General features: G+C 36.2%; 1 protein-coding gene across 1 annotated transcript in view; it reads right to left on the bottom strand.

Moving 5' to 3' along the window:
* Positions 1 to 25,186, bottom strand: part of ADAMTS19 (ADAM metallopeptidase with thrombospondin type 1 motif 19) — a 281,743-nt gene that overhangs the window by 35,390 nt on the left and 221,167 nt on the right. The window contains exons 17-19 of the mRNA XM_022588714.2: positions 19,469 to 19,626; positions 15,606 to 15,759; positions 4,989 to 5,124 (exon numbers count right to left, since the gene is read on the bottom strand). Of these exons, the coding sequence (XP_022444422.2) occupies positions 4,989 to 5,124; positions 15,606 to 15,759; positions 19,469 to 19,626 (448 nt within the window). The remainder of the gene's footprint in view (positions 1 to 4,988; positions 5,125 to 15,605; positions 15,760 to 19,468; positions 19,627 to 25,186) is intronic.

Below are 25,186 nucleotides of genomic sequence, written 5' to 3'. Positions count from 1 at the left end.
GAAAGCCCAGAGATAAACCCACGCATATATGGCACCTTATCTTTGATAAAGGAGGCAGGAATGTACACTGGAGAAAGGACAGCCTCTTCAATAGGTGGTGCTGGGAAAACTGGACAGGTACATGTAAAAGTATGAGATTAGAACACTCCCTAACACCATACACAAAAGTAAGCTAAAAATGGATTAAAGACCTAAATGGAAGGCCAGAAACTATCAAACTCTTAGAGGAAAACATAGGCAGAACATTCTATGACATAAATCACAGCAAGATCCTTTTTGACCCACTTCTTAGAGAAATGGAAATAAAAACAAAAATAAACAAATACGACCTAATGAAACTTCAAAGCTTTTGCACAGCAAAGGAAATCATAAACAAGACCAAAAGACAACCCTCAGAATGGGAGAAAATATTTGCAAATGAAGCAACTGACAAAGGATTAAACTCCAAAATTTAGAGGCAGCTCATGCAGCTCAATAACAAAAAAACAAACAACCCAATCCAAAAATGGGCAGAAGACCTAAATAGACATTTCTCCAAAGAAGATATACAGATTACCAACAAACACATAAAAGAATGCTCAACATCATTAATCATTAGAGAAATGCAAATCAAAACTACAATGAGGTATCATCTCACACCAGTCAGAATGGCCATCATCAAAAAATATAGAAACAATAAATGTTGGAGAGGGTGTGGAGAAAAGGGAATACTGTTGCACTGTTGGTGGGAATGTGAATTGTTACAGCCACTATGAAGAACAGTATGGAGGTTCCTTAAAAAACTACAAATAGAACTACCATATGACCCAGCAATCCCACTACTGGGCATATACCCTGAGAAAACCATAATTCAAAGAGACACATGTTCACTGCAACACTATTTACAATAGCCAGGAGATGGAAGCAACCTAAGTGTCCATCATCGGATGAATGGATAAAGAAGATGTGGCACATATATACAATGGAATATTACTCAGCCATAAAAAGAAACGAAATTGAGTTATTTGTAGTGAGGTGGATGGACCTACAGTCTGTCATACAGAGTGAAGTAAGTCAGAAAGAGAAAGACAAATATCATGTGCTAACACATATATATGGAATGTAAGAAAAAAAATGTCATGAAGAACCTAGGGGTAAGATGGGAATAAAGACACAGACCTACTAGAGCATGGACTTGAGGATATGGGGAGGGGGAAGAGTAAGCTGTGACAAAGTGAGAGAGTGGCAGTGACATATATACACTACCAAACGTAAAATAGATAGCTAGTGGGAAGCAGCCGCATAGCACAGGGAGATCAGCTCGGTGTTTTGTGACCACCTAGAGGGGTGGGATAGGGAGGGTGGGAGGGAGGGAGACGCAAGAGGGAAGAGATATGGGAACATATGTATAGCTGATTCACTTTGTTATAAAGCAGAAACTAACACACCATTGTAAAGCAATTATACTCCAATAAAGATGTTAAAAAAAAAAAAAAGAAGCCTGCCACAGAGAACTCCCTACTTATCTGGAGGAAGTAATCACTAATGTATTATGGCCATCGCCTGCAACCGATTGCTGTTAAACACGATAACATTTGCACTGCAGTACTGCCTCTAATGAAGTTCCTGTCTGCTCATCTTTCAAGTATGATGCAGACCTACCATTTTGCTTTGGAGTCCCCTAGTAGATTTTTCCTAAAGTGAATATTTATCTCCCAAATTTATTTCAGTTTGTGCTTCATCTTTCTGCACAAGGATACCTAGGCTATAAGCATAATTTAAACCCCATCTATATGCCTTTCCCCTCAACTAGGGAACCAACCATGGAACTATGGAAGACACTACCGAAAAGAGAAGTATTTGCAATTTCATGAAATCCTAATTTTTTTAATAAAATATATTTTAGAAATCCTTAGTATAATGATAAAAGGTTACTTTTTTCATTCCTTGGAAAGCTGCTGAAAAATAAGAACAAAAATACGAAACATATTGTAGTGAGAGAAAACATTTTATATTTTAGAATTCATCTAATTGGGAATTATCTCATTTCCTCATCTTCAAGCCTCCTTACAAAGCTATTTACTAGTGCATTAATATATTTTATATTTGGTACATAGGGTTACATCAGGCCATTTGGTGACTTTTTCAAAAAATGTAAATGGTAATTAGAATGTTTTTTACCATGGTGGGGAAAAAAGAAGAAGCAAGAGGAACAAAAGTTGTGCTATACCAGTAAATCTTGGAAAGATCTCCTGTGATGACCCCTCAGGATTGCCCATGTCCATTTCTTACTTTCCAGTATTTTGGTTAACCTCACTGACATTGCTTCTTGGTGGTTCAAAATACACTGCCCCCTTTTCCAAGGGAAAGAAGATAATAATTGCTAGCAAAAAGACTTCCAGTCTCCAGCTGCAAAAATCTCTCACTCAGAAATGTATCAACCTTTTAAAACTATTCATTTTACCAAGTCATTATCAAGGCATTTTCCCCCAAGATAGCTGAGGTCAGTGAATGAACAATAAATGGTGTGTACTGTACATTCTGATTCTTCGCTGACCAGGTTAGAAGTGACAAATATGCTCTAGTCCTCAAATCCAGGTCATTCAAGATTCCTGATATATCAGAAAAAGCTCCTGCTCTTTTATCCAAATGGGAAAGCTATATGGTATATAAAAGAAATGGTGTTTTGAAACATTTTAATAAATTATTTAACAAAAGATAAATTAGCATTTTAATGTCTATTAAAAGAGATTAAAAAAAGAGAAAAAGGGCTTCCCTGGTGGCGCAGTGGCTGACAGTCCGCCTGCCGATGCAGGGGACACGGGTTCGTGCCCTGGTCCAGGAAGATCTCATATGCCGCGGAGCGGCTGGGCCCGTGAGCCATGGCCGCTGAGCCTGCGCGTCCGGAGCCTGTGCTCCGCAACGGGAGAGGCCACAACAGTGAGAGGCCGGCGTACCGCAAAAAAAAGAAAAAAAAAAGAGAAAGATAATTCTTAGGAATAGTAATAACAACAACAAAAAAATCCAGGTTCTTTAGCTGACAGGGCAAAAGCTAAAAACTCAGCATCTGTTATCTGCCTAGCAATGAATGGAAAAGACCCAAGGACCTGACCGTAGGCAACAATATTTCCCTAGGTCACCCTTTCTGTTGATTACTACCCTGTCTTATAAAAACACATAATTAAAGCAGCTGCATAGCACAGGGAGATCAGCTTGGTGCTTTGTGACCACCTAGAGAGGTGGGACAGGGAGGGTGGGAGACATAAGAGGGAAGAGATATGGGGACATATGTATAACTAATTCACTTTGTTATAAAGCAGAAACTAACACACCATTGTAAAGCAATTATACTCCAATAAAGATGTTAAACAAAACAAAACAAAAACACGTAATTACAGAGTTAGATGAAAAGCATATAGTCCGGCTCGTGCAAAGGGCATTATTGAACATTATTGAAAGTAATGTACGTTTTTCTTTTGCATATTCTTTTACATACCATTCTTCTGTTCTCTGGAAGCATATTTTTCCCTTTGAGAGGGAGGGAAGAATTGTTAGAGCACGAATGCAAAGAAAGGAAAAAGCAGATAATCAGCTTTTGATACCTTAAATACACTGAGTCTACAGAAAAGCAAGTCTTGAAATTTCAGCTTTGTAGAGGAAGACAAGATTTTCCAAATTCTTTTAAGCTGGTTGACATAGCATGAGCCAGATCTGGAGGGCTTAACAATTGAGTTTTGCAATAAGCCAGAAATAGAAGGAACTTGGGATGCAGTGCTACCTCTGAAGGGGAAGGTGGGCGAAGAGGGAAACCAGAAGAACTGAGCATTAGAGATTACTGAAGACAGAAAAGCCTAAATATAGTTAATCGGCAACTCTGTTTCTCCCTCTCCTTTCACTTCCCCATACATTGTGGTGGAAGGTCACGAGGAAGATTATATTAGTTAGAGAGTGCTCCAAAGCTACAAATTCTCTGCATATCCAAGTTGCAGTATATACACATTCACTGTGACTCCACTGCAGAAACTATTGGGAGAGGAGATCAATTGTTTGACTCCCTAAGAACTCACAAATACACCCTAACTCACTGGGCTTCAATAAATCTCTGAGTGTCAGGGTAGAATAAAAGTCTGTGTCTCCATATTCTAGAGGAATCAATCCAGCTTCAGACTCTTTTTGTCATTCTGTCCCACAAAGTTTTGAGGACTTTTGACACTGGGGCTGAGTTCCACTCAAGCCCAACATTAATTTTTATATGAAAGCACAGAGATTTTTGGGAGCCCTGTGCCTGAAACCATTCTGCACAGCCTTGCTGCAAGCCCACCCCCAAATCATACTAAGGTTCCATTCACCCATCTCTGCTGGTTACTGAGGCATAGCCTTTCTTTTACACCACTTTAAGGTGCTCAGCATTGCGGTTCTATCCCCTACTCATGAGTTTCTTGCCTGCTTTGTTGCTTATTACTCACTGGGGAAGTCACATGGGACCGAAGCAACCAACTTTCGAATAACTAGGACCCAGGTCGGGAATCTGATGATCAGAGATCAGGAACCAAACCGTTTGCCTTGGGGACTCTGGGGTGAGGAAGTGAGGATCTAGCCTTGGGGACCAGAAGGACCAAATGCCCCCACTGTTGTGTAGGGGACTGGGTCCTGGCCAGTCCCACTTTAGTTTATATCGTCATTGGCAAGTGCTTAAAACAACATTTTGGAGAATTTAGGAATGAGTAGCCGAATTCAACCAAATAACCAGATTTTTGAAGAGGTGACCAACAGGTTACCAAATACTTTTAAATACTCCTCTGCCATCCAGTTAGGAGTTGTCTTCACACTGTGGACAGCAGCTGAAGTTGAGGTCAATCCTAACCTTGGTTTTCTAACACTCATTCCATCAAGTTGATTATCTTTCTTTCTTAGACCTTGCTTATATAAAGCCTTACATTTTGGTACATATCCGCTGCATTGTTTTTAAGAAAATGGGATTTTGTTAATGAGTGGTGGGACAGGGTTACCTTGTTTGGCACGGTTGCTCATTGCACTTGCGAATCTGTGGCTCTGGCTTGGTTAAGTATTTGCATTTCTTATTGTCCACAATGCTGATATTTTTGTTCATGATTTTCGTACAAGACACTGTTGTCTTCCTTTCTCCTGAAAAGAGCAAAGAAACATAAAAAGAAATGTTATTTTAGGCCTCTATGCAATGGACTTATTGCATAGTCTTATATGCATGTTTATTCGAGGTATTCCTAGACTTGTAATTTTCATATTTTAAACAAATTTTAGGTTAGATCAATGAGGATGATATTTTTATAATTTATATAACAAAATGTAACTCTAGGCTTAAGGAAGATAATTTTTTTCTTGTTAGCAATTAAATGGCAAGTTTTATAATACAAAGGGATTATTGTGCATAAGTTGATAAGACGTCATTTAAAGATTTTTATAAAGGACTGTGCCATCTTTTAGCATTCAGTGGTGGAAAGCAGTATTTGTATGAAACCTTTGTGCACATAAACATGCATATAAACGTGTGCACATTTTACCATCTGGCTGTATATACCACCAGGGGGTAAGTTATGGGAAGCAAGCTTCTCTTGAATATAACTCAGACCTATATTGTTGTCACTTCTGGTAAAGACCCCAAGAATTCAAGAAACCCTCATTCCCTAATGATTATCCTGTTCTCTAAGAAAAGCCATGGGAGTTTTCCCATTTTCCACCAGCTTTCAGAAAACTGGCTTTTCCCCTTTCTCTGTATGCTGTATTCATTTTGCTTAGAGCCCTATAAGCACACTTGCTTGACAACACTTATTATTTCATCTTACACTGAAAAAGCCTACTACATATGTGCTGATTCTGTTTCTCTAAAAAAGTTTAAATATCTATATAGGATTTAATAATTTAATTTAACTTGTTTGACATTATAAAATAATTAAATCAGCCAATAATTTTAAAGCCAGACAGGTCATGAAGGATTAAGAAAAAAAAATCACAAGTCTTTTGGGTCACTATTGAAGGGCCCATTAGTTAGGAGCTTATGACTATCATGCAATGATAATTAGGAAGCTCAGAGCATTCATACTGGTCATGCCAAACAGGACAGCCTGGGCTTGTGGCAGAGAGGTCACTCTGTTCTTTAATTAACAGAGAAGGAGGCTGGCATCAAGAAAGGATGTAGAGAGAGAAAGAGAGAGAGCTACTTTGAATAACTTTTGAGTATCTTTTATTTTGACTTGAGGGGGATTAGGAGAGACAGGGGTAACCAAGTGGAAGGCAAAAGAATAGAAACAGGTTCAGGATCTTTCCTTGATTACCCTCTCAACAACACTGAGCATAGTCCCATGACAACTTGTAGTATAAAAACATGACTATATCTACATACATATGTGGATTAACTAATAATTATATCTGTGGTCACTGCATGTCATGTTATTGAAAACATTTAGATCTTTAGTTCCATCTTCTAGCATAGGCAGCACAATGTTGGCTATATTATTTTCTATCTGGAGAATCCCAGAGTTCTGGAGCAACGCAATTTTTTCTATGGGAGCTCAAGACAGACAAGAGTGCCAAGCAGGTAAAAGGTCTTTTCCTTCGAGAGGGAAAAGGCATGCCTTCAACCAGGACTCTGTGGCACTCAGTGAAGGGTGCACCAATGGGCCAACAATGGGGAGGGCCTTGAGATGGACATCCAACCATAGATAAGTAAAAGGTACCCCCCAGGTACCTTTCTCCACCGAGAAGCTGCCTTGGAACAAGGCTGCATGACTTGGCAAATGGAGCATGGGCTGGATTGCGGTCCCTGGGGCAAGAACTTTATGTGGAGTGCCAGCTGCCTAACTAATGCAACAGCCACGTCTCAGAGGTCCACTAGCCTGACCTGTGCAGCTCATGCAGTCAGGTAAGCTTATGCTAATGTGTAGAGGAAAGGCAACCTTACAAGCCCCAGGCAAATGTTTAAGGGCTGTCCAGGCTATTCCTTGGTAGGTCAAGAAGGGTGGGGTGAGGCATTAGACTTAATCATAATAGTGTTCAATACCCATCAACTTCAAATAATTTTCAAATAAGCTGCTAGATAAGCAGAAATGACTTATGATGTTAATTTTTCTTCACAGAAGAAACTGGCTTTACTAGGTAGGAGTTACCTAAATGTGAAAATTTGGGAAGTTTTTGGTCAACTTCCACCTAGTTTCCTATGCCTCAGGTGCTCCTATATGACCTTTATGAAATAGGTGTAACACAAATTTTGTATAATGCTAGCATATGTAAGTATTATTTCTACATGACAATGATGCCTACCTAAAAGTAGGATTAAAATAAATGTTGCTTTTATGAAATATAAATATTAGTTTTAAAATCTAATTTAAAACCTCATAGTTATAAGACACTCTTTTATAGAATAGATGTAGTTGTCTAAACTAATTTAAATTTAATGCTTTTTGCCAACTACAGCACAAAAAGATGACAAACAGATAATATCCAGAGAGCCTTTGCTGAACTTCAGTGTAGCCACAGAATGAGTAACTCAGAGCTAATTACACTGCATTTTTTCCTTTACTCAGAAAATATCTAACCTTAGTTATGTTGGCCCAGAGGTAACATATTGAGCTTTTGAAAAAAAAATCTTTTAATTATTGATATATCAAAAGAGATACAGGTACTGGCACCATTACAGGGAGCACCTTACTGGTGCTCTAAAAAAGTATGAAGGCATGTGAGTATGAATTGGAACATTTCCATCTACATTGTAGCAAAGACCCTCACATCATAAGTTTTTTGGCAGCTAGAAGAGGGATTAGCCCTACTTTTTAAAAATTTCATTGAACAAAGACAAAAGAATCAAGAAAAGAAATCTAATGCTCAGCTACAGGCACATTATGCCTATGAAAATACAACTAGGATCTTAAAGCCATACGGAAATGTTATTGTTTGATTTTTTTCTTTTATATAGTTTTATGTCCCAGCCAACACAGGAAATTTCCATTATAGCATCTAACAGCAGTATTTACAACGCATCCAGTACTGTAGAACCGAGGGATGAACAGAAAGTGATGAAGTAACTGGCCTTCTGCCTGAACCTTGAGTAGCTGCAAGCTGTTGACAGTGTATTATTTGCTTTATGGCAATTAATTTCATCTCTGGGTCATTCCCACTAAATCAGTATTGGGGAAGTCTGTTTTGAACATAATTACAAATAAAATACAATAACCATTATATATTCATCTTATTACCAAATTTGGGCAAAATCTGAAAAGAAGGGGTAATTTTTATTTACTGATTCTTTCTTTGTTCTCTGAAGACACTGAACAGAGTACATATTATGTTGTGTTCCTTCTTTTCCAATCTCAGTGATAAATTGATTTTTTTTCTATGCTCTGTATTTAACTCATGAAATGGAAAATTTTAATAAAACTATAGTCTACTCAGGTAGATCCCATTTCTAAAACCTGCATCATACATGTAGAAACAATCTGGGGAGTGGGTTCAGTGTTTTAATATGCATAACTGAAATTCTCTGTATGTTATGGGACATTTCAAACTTTTAAAAAAATTTTTACTTTTTAATTTTGAAATAATTGTATACTCACATCTACTTGTGAGAAATAATAAAGAGAATCTGAATACCCTTTTCCAGTTCCCCACAGTGGTAATGACTTGCAAAACTAGAGTACAGTATCACAACCAGCACACTGACATAGATATTGTCAAGATGTACAATATTTCCATCACAAAAATCCCTCCAGTTACCCTTTTAGAGCCACACCCACTTCCCCTACCATCCACCACTCAGTGAGTCCCGGCAGCTACTAACCTGTTCTCCATTCCTATAATATTTTCAAGAATGTTTTGAAAACTGTTATATACAGTGTATATACAGTGTATAACTTTTGGGGACTGACTTTTTTACTCTGCATGATCCCCTTGGAGGTACATCTTCATTGTTGTATCATTTATTTCTTTCTACTGCCAACTAGTAACTCCTGCTGTGGATGGACCACAATTTGTACAACAATTCATCCAAATGTTTTACTAAAACTGGGGAAGTCTATAAGAAAGAGACTATATATAGTCATCTGTCTTTACATTCTTCTTTAAAAATTTTTACTTAATTATTTTCTATTGAACTAACAATGACTAGCAAGCAATTGAACCAAAAGTAAAAATACTTTAATGACGAAGAAGGTCTTTTTTCTGAGCACTTCTTAGAGTTACATAATGTCATGTCCTTTAATGTCATGTCATGTCCTTTAATTTTTAGCCATTCTTTTTACATTTCTATAAAACATTTTTTTCCCTCAAGGTTTGGGCTTAATATTAAAATGACAATTTCATTTTTTATTTTAATAAAAAATTGTATTTTGTATTGTTCATAACACTCAAGAAACAATCCAATGTGATCTTGTCATTTCCATACACACAAATATTTTAATGTAATCCCCTAACCTTCAAGTTAAATTTAACTTGAGTGCTAGCATAACACTTAAGTGCCTTCACGAATTACCTTCTTTCTACTTTTTTGGTCAAATAATTTCCCACAGCTTGATCCTCATATTTTTCACTCTACTAATAAACATTCTCACTAACCCCAGGGCCTTTGCAACTATGCATATCCCTGGAAGGCTTTTTACAATTCCCCATATCACTCTGTATGGTGCTTTTTTATTATCTACCCCCTACTAGGTGGATAGTAAATTTTCTAAAAACAGAAAGTACTCATCTTTGAATCATCCAGCAAAAGTGCAAGTACAGTCAGTATTGGTAAAGGAATCAACAAATGAAATATAAACATGTAATTCAAGCTCAAAGTACTTCCTGCACTAAGAGGTTCATCTCAACACTGTGTTTCCTAAGATGGTAAAAAATCATGTGCAAACTAAATGAATAATTATGGGAAATAATTATATATGGCAAATCTAATACATGGATTATTATTTAGGTGTTAAATTCAAGTTTATAAAGAGTTTACATTAATATAAACATTCCTATTAATTTAAGTAAAGAAAGCATCAATAGGATACAAAATGTCACTAAATATTACTAAAACAAAATAATGCAGAGAAGAGCAAAAATTTGGTGCGTTTTTTTTTTGCTAATAACATTTACTTTGGTACATGCAAAGTGCCTGTGAAAGGGAAAAACAGGAAAAAACCCAGCACCCTTCATAAGATACAGGTATTGGTATACTGAAATACTTCCTCAATTTGGACCCCCAAACTTGGATGCCTCCTGAGAACCTGGTCATGGACAAGGAAAGCCATGTCTAGAAGATATCACAATACAAGGTTTACAGCATGAGAGTCATAAGCTAGCAGGATTTGGACTAATGTGAAGAATGTGGAATGCTGACTTATTTTTTTTCCCCTTCAAATTGTATCTATTCAGATTTCTTAAAAGCATGTTTAACTCTTCATTTATTTCAAAACACGTTATTAAATTTAGGGGCCTTCATTCAAGGTTTTATTTCATTAATTCATCTACTAGATAAAAGTCCTAGAGTAATGCAGTTACTGTATATAGTATGTGGAATGCTGACTCCACAAAAAACCCTCAGATATTATGGAATGATAGATCCCTGATCTATCATTGATCTGAAGACCAAGATCATTTCAAACAGTCTTTTATGTCAAAAAAATCCTTTATCCACTGACCCCTACTTCTGAGGTGCCAAAATAAATTTAAAACATCCCTTCAAAGATTTTTAGATATTTTAGAACACCAATGCAAAGTAAACATTTATTTCACAAATATGTTTTACAATGTTTGAAAATAAAAGGACTAATATCAATGGCCAATGCTGAAGTACAAAATGATATATCCATTCAAATTTTTCTGGAACTATGATTTGAATTTGACAAGATCGTGATGAAAAGTGTACAAGTTAAACTGCTGGAAAAATTTACTTGAGATCACCAGCATTACTAGATATTTTAAAGTAATATTTCTTCTAAAAGAAGTTTTTATATCTTAGGCTTTTGTTATCTTGTAACAACTGGTATTAATAAATTAATAGAAATGCATAATCAGTTAACTCTTATTTGGGTAATTTTAAAACTTAGTTTGAGATACTGATGTAAAAGATATTGATAAAAATTTAGCTACTGGACATTAGGTACTTTTTTAAAATTTCTTTTTCCCACTTATTTCTGGAATGTGATGCCTTAAAATTGTATTCAAAAAAATAACATGTCAAACACTGAAATTTTATACTGCCCTGTGATACTTTATTTGCTCTTTCTTGCTTAATATTTCTGTGAAGTAGAATAGTTCTATTATTCCTCTTTGCTGCTGAAGATAAATTTTACATGAGTCTGTTTCCAATGTTCTGTGCTTTGAACTTACTCTCATCTAATTCATGAATATGCTGAAAGATTACAAAGCTCTTTCTGGCTATAAAATCGACGAAACGGAGTCAGAAATAATGCGATTCTTGAAACCTTGTCCATCCACTTTATTTATGAACTGCAAAGGAAAATAATATCCAAATGCCCAGAAATATTTTGGCATTGAAATGAATATACGTCCTATTAACATAGTCAGAGATAATTGAAAACTGTTGACTAAACACAATGGAACAGATTTGAGAGAGAAGGTTTATTCAAGTGCAAATCATATAGAGGTTGCTTATAATTAAGACTATTTTATAAAATAAGTCATTTGAAATAAAAGTAAGGACATATCTAAATTCTTATTTAACATATGAAATAAAACATCTCTTTGAATCCAAAGAAAATCTATGTAGGGTTCCTTTTTATCCACAGCCTCTCCAGCATTTATTGTTTGTAGATGGGAGTGTAAACGGGGACAGCCCCTATAGAAAACAGTATGGAAGTTCCTTAAAAAACTAAAAATAGAACTACCATATGACCCAGCAATCCCTCTACTGGGCATATACCCAGGGAAAACCATAATTCAAAAAGACACATGCACCCCAATGTTCATTGCAGCTCTATTTACAATAGCCAGGACATGGAAGCAACTTAAATGTCCATCAACAGAGGAATGGATAAAGAAGATGTGGTACATATATGCAGTGGAATATTAGCCATAAAAAGAAACAAAACTGGGTCATTTGTAGAGACGTGGATGGACTTAGAGACTGTCATACAGAGTGAAGTCAGAAAAACAAATATCATATATTAACGCATATGTGTGGAATCCAGAAAAATGGTATAGATGATCTTATTTGTAAAGTATAAATGAGACACAGACGTAGAGAACGTATGGATACAGAGGGGAAAGGGGGGGTGGGAGGAACTGGGAGATTGGGACTGACACATATACACTATTGATACTATGTATAAAATAGATAACTGATGAGAACATACTGTATAGCACAGGGAACCCCTACTTAATGTACGGTGGGGACCTAAATGGGAAGGAAATCCCAAAAAGAGGGGATATAGGTATACATACAGCTGAGTCAGTTTGCTGTACAGTAGAAACTAACAACATTGTAAAGCAACTATACTCCAATAAAAATTAATTAAAAAAAAACAAATAAAACCTATGTAATCTCTAAGGGACATGCTATACATACTTTGTGGAAAGAAATGACACTAAACCCCTGAACTGCTCTTGAAGGAAGTATATAACATGGAGGAAAGAAGACTTGAACTCTGGAGTCCTGGATTCTAATCTTGGCTCCTCCCACATTGGGCCTGTGACCTTGGGAAGTCTCAATCTCTAATGCACTTCACTTTTCTCATGTTAATAATTATGAAGTTATGCTTAAGAATATCTAAAAGCCCTTCTGACCTTGAAACTAAAATAATTTACATTGAACCTCTATTTCTTAAGGCCTGACAATTAACAAAACATATTCTAGGTTGCAATTAATGTGATTTTGGAAAAAATTTTTAACCCTAAAAATTCGCTTGTTCAAACTGAAGACTGACAAGTTCTGTATGTTTACTTCCGAAGCTTTTACTAGACCACAATTATGGCAGAATGAAAAAAAAAATGAGTATAATAAAATTCACTGGGCAAACATTTTCCTGTCTAGAGTCTCAGATGTAAACAGATTTTAATGACTGCCTTTCAGTGCAATAACAGGAACCAGCAACCTTTTCATTGCTCCATTTCCAGATAACCCATCATGGAATGGCGGCTGAGTTATATTAAAGAAGAAAGTTCTAACTCTGTGGATCTTCACTTTAAATGTGTTTGTTTCTATTTGTGTTTTTGTTTTTTTATGGATAGGGGATGTGAATCAGAACCCCTTAAATGAAATGGGCCCTGACATCAGTAAGAAATGGGAGAAGCAGAGGAATAGGAATTTGGGTGTACATGGGGTCATCAGCAGGAGAGGACTGAGGACACAGGATCCCAAGTCACATGGTGATAATGGGACCCCAGGGAAACATGGCCAATGAAAATTTCATTGTGCCAAGGGTGATTGCTACAAGCTTTTAAATTGTGAGTGACTAGAAATCCTTTTGTTATAATTACTCTGTGCCCCTGGGAGCAAAGTATGCTCTTTATAATGTCTCCCTTCCCCTGCCCACCATGTTGCCTTTGCTCTGGTGACCCCAGAGCTCCAAGTGCTGCAGCAAAAGCTGTTCCTCCCCAGCCTCCAAACCTCTGGATGTTCCCGGTACCCTTTTCCTCTCTCCTGAGGACACTGTTTCTTGCTTCCTTTACCGCCGCCAGTGGGGTGGCCATTTTCTTGCTTACACCCCATACCTTTGCATCTAGAGAGCATGGGTGTCCATGCCCCTCGCTGTCACCACCAGACCATTCACCCTTCCTTCCTCCTAAACCTACAGCTTTGGAGCAGACTATGCAGTGCAGTCCCCTTCTTGCCGTAACCGAACACCAACCCCTGATTCAATCTCTGTTTTTACTCTAAGATTTTATCTCCTGGATTATTGTTCTATTTTCTAATACTGCTCCTAACACATTTTTTTGGTAATTATTATAGCCATTTGAACGATTCTTCCAACACTGAGGCCTCTCAGTTCCAGGCACACTTCTCTTCCCAAAGATCTGTACTTTCACTTCACTGAAGCCACTAACTCTCCTGGTCTTGTTATTACTAATAACTATATCCCCTCCATACTCTTAGCTCTATTTTCTGTCACCATCTCCTGTATTTCCAGCCCTCTCCCTTAAGTACCCTGAGTCCAAAAGTTCTTTAACTCCACCAGGCCCTAAAATCCATTAGTGCTACCACCTTTTCACTGTCTTTCAAAGTCCTTTGTATTTTTAGTTTCCTCCTTATACAACTAAATCCCATGGCCAATCATTTTCAACTCCTTACATACAACCTCAGGTCAAGCGGATTCTCCATTTGTTTTATTATACTCACACGGAATTCCAAAACTTGTACCACAAGTGCATCTGTATGCTGTACATAGCTGGAGGGTAAGTATCATTATGATATGTACGTCAAGCTAAATTCATGACTGTCAACTTCAAGTGGACCATCAATGCTACCATAAAGTCAAAATACATGTACCATTTCATTCATTCTCTCACTCTCTTAAGTGACCACTTCACATCTCCTCTCTTTTCAAAATTCTCATATCTCCTTTCTCACCTTTAATAGCAGCAAAATGGCCTTTACTGATAAAATAGATGCAACCAAAAGAGTACCACCACAAGTTTCCAACATCTGCTTCTGTTCAAAATACTGTATTTTCTCCTGTTACTAGTGATGGGCTCTCCATATTTCTATCCAAAGCCAACTATTCCATTCCATCCATCCTGCCAACTTAAGGATATCACTCCAGAAATTTTTTGCTCTCTCCTTTGCACCACTAGTTTTCTGTTCTATTCTAGAAAACTCACATTGGGAAATCATCATGTATAATTTCCCCTATTAAAAACAACAACAAACTCTTTGATTCATATTCCCTTCCAGCTAATGCCACATTTCTCTGCTTTCTTGTTTCAGCAAAATTTCCTGTTACCTTTAGTCCTTTCTTCAATTCATCACATGCTATTTTCTCTTGAATTCACTCCACTTAGTCTTTTGAGCCAAATCATTAAAAGTAATTTTGACAGAGTCATCATTGACCTCTATGTTTCAAATATAAAAATATAATATCTTTTGAAATACAATAAATATATTTGAATGTAATAGTCAATTTCAATGCACATTATTTTTGACTTATTAGCAGCTTTTGATACCAGTTGATCATTCTCTCTTTCTTGTAATAAATACTTTCTCACTTGCCTTACAGAAAAGCATTCTCATTTGCATGTTTTTTCTCCAATGTTGTTGGCTACTTATTTTAATATGCTTTGTTGGTTTCTTCCCATCTCTCTGAACTCTAAATGGTATAGTGTCCCAAGTAAATATAAAAGTGTAAGTATATGACATAACAACCTGTATGGTGTCTAGGGCAGCCCCCATAAGTGTTAATATTTATGCAAAGCAATGCAATGAGTGACCATATTGAGTGACATACGTAACAACTGTACATAGCCTTTCTTCAATTCATGCCAGTTTTTGCTGCAAAATAGTTCAGGGATTTAGGCACTAAACGTGTCGCAAAAAACTTTCAGTTTCCAATCCTTTATGGAGTCTGAAATTTTAGATAAGGGGTTATGGACCTGTCTTAATTATCAATGGTTAATCAGAAAAGAAGCTGTTTTGGAAAGGTAAATACTGAAAAATACTTCACCTCCTCCACACGTGGCATCGCAATCTTCCCAGCCTGTGTGTGTCCACATGAAAAGGGGTTCAGGTGCTTTGGAGCTCTGATTCTCTGGTACAGGGTCTGATGGGATAGTGTATTCATAATGAAGACCATAATTCTGGTCTTGAAACAGCAGCACCTATAATATATAAAAGTGATCAAGGCAGATGGATCAAAGTAGAGCATATTCAATGTAAAGCATAAAACTAAGGATAGGAATACCTTAAAATGCGTTTTGCATGGTGTGCACGCTCCTTTAATACATAGTAGACTTGAGATATTATGCTTAAATGTTAAAATTGTCCTACTTCTGAAATCACTGGAGTTACACACTTACCTTTGAGCTAAAGACAGCATGAAAAAATAGCCCACCTGAATAAGGTCAGAGATACCACATCACTTTCTCCCAAGTTGATGGACTAGACAGTCTCTCAAAGCATGGTACAAGTATGAGATGACTTTAGTAGGGGGGACAGGGACATGTGTCCTACATAACATCAAGATATAACCCACGATCTAATATCAAATGAAGCCGTTCCACTCATATAAAAGAGAAAGATGAATAATAAGTCGCTGTGTCAACAGAGGAAGAGAAGATTTTGGAAATCATTTCACTCCATAAGGGTAGAGAACTTCTAAGCCAATTAGAGGACAAGAATTTTATTCCATGTATGCTTACAGTTTAACTTTGGCAAGGTTACTAATTTTCCATTTATAATAAAGATCATTTCCTTTGAAAAGAAATTTATGTTAAAAAGAACTTCTAACTGCAAATTAACTTAATAATGGTACAGTTATGTACACATATGTAAACAGTGTAAGAAACCATAAAGGATGTATGAGAATGATTGAACTTTGGGCTACATGGACTAAACCATAAGCAGGGACCATGTCTGCTTTGCTCTCCCATGGTACCCAGTATCAAGCTAAGAACTGCATCATCATGGGCAAGCATACATATTTTAAATGAAAGAAAAATACCTGAAATATACTCATTTTAAATAAAAGAATGAATGAGAATATATGTTTCTTTATAAATACATTTTCACCAAATATGTCAAACAAACTAATGGAATATATCACTTCTATGGATCTGAGGATTTATGGAAGCAGCCTATATGACACGCTGTGATGTATAAAAACATATATATCTAAATTTTAAATTATGTTGAAGTATCAGAAAACTTAAATATTTAATCTGTATCAAGGTGGTTGTAATGACAGGTTACAGAGTTAACACTTAATAGGAAAAAATTTAAATGAGCCCAGGGTTAATTTTCTTTACTTCTTTTTCTTAAGATTCTGCCTCAATATATTATCAGAAATACTAAGATACATTTTAATATGTGGATTGGGGAACTAGTATGATGACATTATAAATCAACTATATCAACAATAAAAATAATACTTTAAAAATTCATATATACTAACATACTGGATACTACTTCTAAGTATATCACAGTGCTTATTTTGGCTTTAAATATCTCATTTCATGTTGCCAGTGACTTTTCAGCTAAATGAGTTAAAAAAGAGAGAGATGGACTCACCTTGTTTATGGAAATAACCAGACTATTACATGATTTTCAAATTGATGAAATGAACATATAAATAAATTATTTGCCAACTTATTTAATTAAGTGAAATCATGTCTTTTTTTCTTAAAAAACTACCTTTTCATCGATAGAACTTTAGATTGTCCTTGAATACCTAATGCCATTTAAAATAAAGACATTGGCTACAAAATCATTAGCTCTTTCTTAAACCATTTGAACTTGGCAGTATTCTTTGCAAGAAGGAAAGTGTGACCGCGTTACAGTTGAGGGGCACATACTGAAGCATGGCAGCAGAAGGTATTGCCTTTCAAAATTCAGTACCAGCTTTCAATCTGTAATAGTCATTAAAGAAAAATATCTTAGAAGTGCAGTTTTCCTTGGATTACTGAATAAATCCAGGTCACATAGATGCCTTCTTTTAGACATAGTTCACTGACTTTAATTATGTTTCATGCTTCCAGGAAAAACCTTGGTAATTACCAGTCAGATTAAGGATTCTGCAGCAAGGAAACTCCCTCTGCCCAACACTGAGGTCTCACATATATTGTTTTAAGATTCTGAATTGGAGGCTCACTAAAAGAGGCTCAGCCTTCTTCCATTAAAAAAAACGTAGTTTACATTAATGTAATAAGGGAGGCAACCTGATGGCGTTTTCTGCAACCCAATCATTATACAAATGTTTGTTGTTGATAATGTTGTCATTCTAAGTGACCCAGTCATGGAAAGAGGCAGATATTGGTCATACAATGTTTGTTTAGTCATTTGTTTTTTCCTCTCTCCAGATGGCAGAGGGCACAGACTGGAGTTTCCAATTTAAATTAAATAAAAGGATCCAGAGGAACGGTGGGGAAATGAACAAAATAATTATTTAAAGTATATGCATACTCATGATCCAAGGCTGTCTGGTGTAAAGAACTTAGATTTAAGCTTTGCATCAGGAGAGGCAGCATAGAAGATGGATTAACACCTAGTTTATTCAAAGCTAAGTAACTTACTGGGAGGCACTGAGCACAGTATTTAACCTTTTACATACTTAGTGTTTTCTAATCTGTAAAATGGAGTAATAATAATACATACTACACAGGGTTATTTTGAGGATTAAGTGCTATAATGAACATAAAGCACTTTTGGATAGGGTCTGACTCTCAGTGCTTGATGGTGTATATTATTACTAGTATTAAGATTCGGAACAGAAGGCCCCCATGCAACTCACCCTGCTCCCTCTATGCATATTCCTGTTGGTAAAGTCTATTGACTGCAGTTCTCTAAAACATTCTTACTTGAAATGTGGTCAGTGAACCAGCAGTAGTGGCATCACCTGGGAGATGGTTAGAAATGCAGGTCTCAGGTTCCTCCCCAGAATATGCATTTTAACAAGAACCCCAGGTGATTTGCAGGCATGTTAAAGTAGGAAAAGCAAATGGGCCAGTATGAGATTTGAACCTCTGGCTGCTATACTGGCAACACAGATGTCTCCAGTTGAGGAAGAATTCAACTTTAATTGTGTGGAGATATTAAATAATGTGGCACACTACACTCCAAATAAACAGTCAGTTGGCTGTATTTTAGAGTTGTTTTTATGTGTGGACTCAAAGAGGTGTTGAAGTGTGTGAATCTCAGACTTTGCCACCAGAAGAAAAAACTCCTGAGCCATTAGCATTGACTGCAATGATCAAGGTCAAAAGAGGTATGTGAACCTGCCATGAGCAAGGGCGCAGAGCCCCAATGTCCTGATTCTTTCACTCCAAACTCAGACCTAGTCTTCTGCTACATGGTAAAGAAACTTATTATCCCAAGCATTCAAATTATCATAATTCTTTACAGGAATCACTTAACCTAGTAAGAACACAATGGGGTAATTGGAAGCCTTGTTAGATAGTTACCAAACGTTTTCCCCTGGGACCAATACCATTTTATCAAAGGTATTTTATAGATTCAGGCAATGCCCATTTCACAGATGTATGAAATGTTACGGTTTGCCATATTATAGCACTCTCTTTATAGACATCCACTCTGGTTAGTAAACATATGCTTTTAGGGAAAGAGGAACCTTATTGCCTGCTAATTCACTTCTACTGTGAGTCTGTGAATTCCCTAAAATATCGTGTTCCTTTCGTAATAATTTCCATTTTTAGACATCTTGATTTCAAACACATTAAAAAACCCACCTCTTAAATAATTTTAAATGTTTACTTGACAATTCAAATTTGGAAAAAAGATAAGAGAAGGCACGGTGGGAATGTCCTTTGTCATAGGAAGCTGATTATGCAATGTTATCGATTCGTTCCCTCATACCAGGAGGTGTAATGGTGATGTAGTAGGACCTTTGGCGGAGATCTTCTCCCAGAGACCTTGTCTTACATAATGGACAGTAGTTCCCGCTAAGTTGAATGCTCCAGAGTGTTCAATCTTCCAGTCACTATTAATAGACTGTTTTCCAGTGTCTCGGAGAGCTATAAAAAAGTTATAAAATATTATGAGATTAACAAGTCAGCATCATTAATCACTATCCACTTTGCATGATTTTGTTAAAAGCATTTCATTCATTTCTAAACTAAATGGTCAACGCTCCCTGATGCAAAACATGAGGCATCTCCTCTTTGGGAAAGTCTGCAATCACAGCAAATGCCATAGGAAGTTCTCCTTCTCTCCTGAAGCTGTCCACAAACCATACAGTCACGTTTATCCTTGTCTCCTCCAACCTCCTTTGAACACTTGATGTCTATAACCTTATTTTGTGTCCCTTAATCATTTATTCTTTAACAACATATTATTATTTTAAAGGCTATGTGTGTCTATGTTGTCTATGCAATGATCCTATGAACAATGTGAAGGCTGGTACTACATCTTATACATGCTCTGTATCTCCTATGCCACCCAGGAAAGAGTGTGATGACAGAAAGATCATGACATGGAATGTTAACTAACAGATCAGAATGACAGGGTTATGTTCAATACAAAACAATTCAAAGATAATGTGTTAGTTCTAAAAACAGAACTCAGAACCTTTAAACATCCCTAGTTTGTGATTTGTTGTGTACAAGAATGGAGGATAAATGCTAATTCTCATCCACAAACAGCCATCATTTGTATGAAATTTTGTGGAGTAACTTTGTTTACCTATACTTTTTTTTCTCTTTTTCTTTTTTGACCTGATCTGTGCTACTATTTAAATGAGATTCATAACATGGAGGTGACATGCCATGATTATCATTTAAAATTAAGGATTCCTTATGTTTTTTCCAAATGATTTTATTTTTTATTTAAACTTTAAACTCTCCCCTATAATTGAATTTCTCTTTCAAAAACATTTACATGAAGATTCATTGAAGGTTTTTATGTCATAATGCTATGAAAATGTTTTGATAATAAGCCAATAAATCTTCCAAAATATTATTTAAGCTAATCTCTGTTTATTGAATGTTTGAGGAGTTCCAACTTTTTAATACTGTAAATAACGCTCAGATAAATACACTGTACACTAAATATTTGTATACCTGAATACTTCCCTTGGATAGATTCCCAGATTTGGAATTACAGAGTCAAAGAAATCAAACATTTAAAGATTTGGAAAAACAATTTCAAATTGATTTGCATAAAGTTTGCAAGAATTTATGCTTTCATAACAGTGACTAAGAGTGTCCATTTCTGAACAACTCCTTGAAAGCACCTTTCTCTTGTATAATATTTAATCATGCCTAAATCATTGCTTATCAAGCATCCTCTATAAATCAGGAAATACTCAAAGTTCTGGGACTTCCCAAATGAACAATAGAAATATGTTCTCTGGCTTCATAGAACTTATCATCTAACTAGCAAACCAGATATTAATCAAGTCATAAGTAACCAACTAATTATAATTACGCTGAAACTTGTGAGGGAGGAATCAGGAAAGGCTTGCCTGAAGGATGTCATTTATGGAGGATGCTAGCCAGGGGAAAAGAGAAGCAAGAGTGTTCAAGACTGAGGGAACTACACATGCCAAGGTCACCACTGCAGCTTGGTGAGAATCAGGTAGCAAATGTGCAGATGCCACATGTACTCAAGTGGATCATGAACTCATGAGGCTGGAGAGTAAGGAATAGCCAGACCTTATAAGCCTTGTTAACTTTTAGAGGCTTTTTCCTAAGAAAAAATATAAAACTATGCAAGATTTTGAACAATATTGTACAGAAAAGGGACTTGCATAGGACAAATTTGTATAGAGAAGACAGAATAGTAGCCCAATGGAAAGTAATGGTGGCTTGGCTTAAGGTAGTAGAGAAGAGTGCAAAGAGGAATTTAGGAGTGAAATTGATAAAATATGATGATGGCTTGGTTGTCCTGTGTGAAAGGAAGTGTCAGAGATGATGCCAGGTTTCTAGTATGAGAAACAGTGGGTTATAAAAGCAAACAGTGAGATTGGAAAGGCTAGCAAAAAAAAATGATTGAGGAGAAATATCAGGATTTGAATTTTGAACAATCCAGTTTTTTAGAAAAGTCTCTTTTTGCTATTGATGTTAAAGATGTTTTTCATTTGCTTATTAGTTATTTGCCTTTTAAATTTAAATTAATTAAGCAAATTATAAATTATCTGTGAAGGTTTTTTGGTCCACTAAGAGATTTTTCTGGAGTTTATATTCTCATTATTATAAGCAACATGTTAATAGAAAATTGAAATTTTACCTCTTAATTTCTACCAAGTAATATCTTTATCACATACTGCATATAAAGTAGAATGTTTTAGATAAAATATTAAGCATAAATATTTTCAGATGTATGAAAAATATACAAGTACTAATGTTTACCTTGAATTTTAAACTTGAAAGGGAAATATGTTGCCAGAAAACTCGCAACACTTTGCAAATAGCTCTTACCATCTACAAATGGATATACTTCTGATATTGCTAGATTGATTAAAAAAATAATGATTTTGCCTAAAAGGTAAAGTACGCCCTTGTATTTCTCTAAGGTCTATTAAATATTCTGAGAGTCTTTTTGGCCTAGATTTGTACTGCGGCCAGTATAATTCCATTCTTTTTTCCTGTATCTCAACATCTATTCATAGCACTATTACAAAGGAATATTTCCTGAAAATCTCTAAGAAAAATGCCTTAAAAACTTTTGTGGTGACTATAGTATAATGTTGAGACTCAACTGGTATTCTGGAATTCAGCATTCCCCGCCCAAATGCCACATGCATGTATCTGAAAACTCACACAATTTATAAGCTTAAGAGCAACCTTATATGCAGACTCAATACTCTGGGTGTGTGGTGTTTCCTGGTTTTGGTTTTTAATTCATTAGCTTTAAAAACGTTTTTAGAAAATCAGTTTCTGGCCATAGCTGAATAACTGGAACTGCACTATCTCTCCCCCTGTAAACAACTAGAAAACTAGACAGTATATGAAACAACTGTTCCCAGACACTGGACAATGGACAACAGAGAACTGTGATCCCTAAGAGGAGGAGACCCAATGCTCTCTAAAATTACTTGACTTTCTGCCTGAAGATATTTAGCAGGCCCCACCACAGAGAGGGGGAACTCAAGCAGAGCACAGATAACGAGGGCTTCAGCGAGATGAGACACAGAGAATGGAGTTCAAACTGGCTAAGGCAGCTGGAATCTGTTTTATTGAGTACTGGAGAAGAGGGAGCAACACAGCAACGAGCTTCAAAATATTTCATAAGCTGACATAGTGTGAGGGACATAACCTAGAGGATTTCACTTATTTATGCTTGCTGTGTAGAGACCGCCATCCTATTTAAGCTGCAACAGCCTCCTTACATACTCTCACTGTTTACACTTAACTATCAGCCCTATCATTTATCAGTTCATCTTATTGTCTGTCTTTGAGCCCTTAAAGTCTTTCGTTTCCACTTTTACGTCTCTTTTGGACGTTACCTTAAACCTTACTAGTTTATGTAATGACCCAAGGGAAAGAAATGGGAATAACCAGGTACCTGGCAGGTAGGACACAATAGAGTTTTGATAGGACACAGGGAATATGGGCAGCGGGGTGGGGGGTAGTGTCAAGTGTATGCTATTTCACAATTATTTTTTTGTTTTCTATTACAGAAGTTAACTACCTTCTAATTCCTACAACACTATCCATTAACATCAAGCAGCATGGTATTACACCAAATATTGGCAACTTAAAACTTCTACAACAGAATTTCTTAGAGCCACTCAAAAATAACTGTTTCATTTGTTTCATCCTTCATCTGTCAAAAATTTTTGTGGCAGAAACTATCATGGTAGTTTAAAGGAGAATGATCTCAGTTTACTTGCACTATTCTTTTAAAGTCTTGAGTTTCTGTAAATCCTATAGTTAACTGATAATTACTAAATTCTTAAGAAACAAATGAAGTCTTTTTTTCCTAAAAGTTCCGGTATTTTTCAAGGAAACGAAGTGAACCATTAACAAACAATGCATTTTTTTCTATGATACACTAATTAGGAAAACCAACCAAAATACGAATATGATAAAAGCAAAAGAAAAAAATCTGCAAAGGTGTTCCTTTGAGCCTGAAACTAAATATTTCACTAAGTTGCAAATAAGTGGGGTGAAATTCTGCAAGGCTGGGAAAAGAGTAATTACCTAGGACCTGTAAACTGCATAACTACTGGAGCTTGCGTAGGGTTAGAAGACATGCATTCTATGCTATCAGAGTGAAGGTATCTTACTGAACATACAGACTCTTCAGAGGAGAACCTAGAAAGGCTGCATATTAGAAATAAAGCTGGTCTAGTCCTAGAATAAAGGCTCCCTGAAAAGGGAGTGTAGGCACAAAAATTATTTGAAGACATAGTGTTCAAAATTTTTCCAAATCTAATATAAACCATAAACCTACAGATCTGAGAAGTACATTGGAACCCAAACAGGATAAGCATAAAGAAAGCCATACCAAAGCACAATACAATCAAACTGCTGGCAAACAATGATAGCGAGAACAATCTTAATGGTGGCCATATTTAAAATAGATAACCAACAAGGACTTACTGTATAGCACAGGGAAATCTACTCAATATTATCTACAACCTAGATGGGAAAGGAATTTGGAAAAGAATAAATACATGTATATGTATAACTGAATCACTGTGCTGTACACCTGAAACTAACACAACATTGTTAATCAACTATACTCCAGTATAAAATAAAAAGTTAAAAATATAAAAGATAAAAAGCATGGAATCATAAAAAAAATAGTGGCCAAAAAGGAAACAGGCATATTATTAGATATAGGTGAAAAAAGATTTAAGAATTCCCTGGATATACCATTATAACTAATGCAAGCCAGAAGACAATGAAACGTTACCTTAAAGTGAAAAAAACAAAACAAAACAAAATACAGAATTCTATATTCAGTGAAAATATCCTTCACATATGAAGGTGAAATAAATATACTGTCAGACAAACAAAATCTAAGAAATTTGGCTACCAGCAGACTTGCTCTACAAGAAGTATTAAAGGATGTTCTTCAGGCTAAAAGAACATGGTTCTAGATGGAAACAGGTGTCTACGTGAAGGCATGAAGAATGTTGGTACTGGTAAATGTACAAAAATAACTAAGCAGGTCCTTATTAGTTGTCTATTTTATAAGGACCTACTGTATAGCACAGGGAACTCTTCTCAATACTCTGTAATGACCTACATGGGAAAAGAATCTAAAAAAGAGTGGGTATATGTTTAACTAATTCACTTCGCTGTACAGTAGAAACTAACACAACATTTTAAATCAACTATCCTTAAGTAAAAATTTAAAAAAATTAAAAAATAAAATAAAAAAATATATAATTTTTTCATTAATAAGTTCTTTATAGGGGCTTCCCTGGTGGCGCAGTGCTTGAGAGTCCGCCTGCTGATGCAGGAGACACGGGTTCATGCCCCAGTCCAGGAGGATCCCACGTGTCGCAGAGCGGCTGGGCCCGTGAGCCATGGCCCCTGAGCCTGCGCATCCGGAGCTTGTGCTCCGCAATGGGAGAGGCCACGGTGGTGAGAGGCCCGCGTACCGCAAAAAAAAAAAAAAAAA

The sequence above is a fragment of the Delphinapterus leucas genome, chromosome 3 (genome assembly GCF_059928025.1).
Source record: "Delphinapterus leucas isolate spDelLeu-1000000601 "Yukka" chromosome 3, BTC_Dleu_Yukka2, whole genome shotgun sequence".
Classification (NCBI taxonomy): Eukaryota; Metazoa; Chordata; class Mammalia; order Artiodactyla; family Monodontidae; genus Delphinapterus; species Delphinapterus leucas.
Note: the sequence above shows the minus strand (reverse complement) of the source record. Positions and strands in the feature narration are given on the sequence as shown.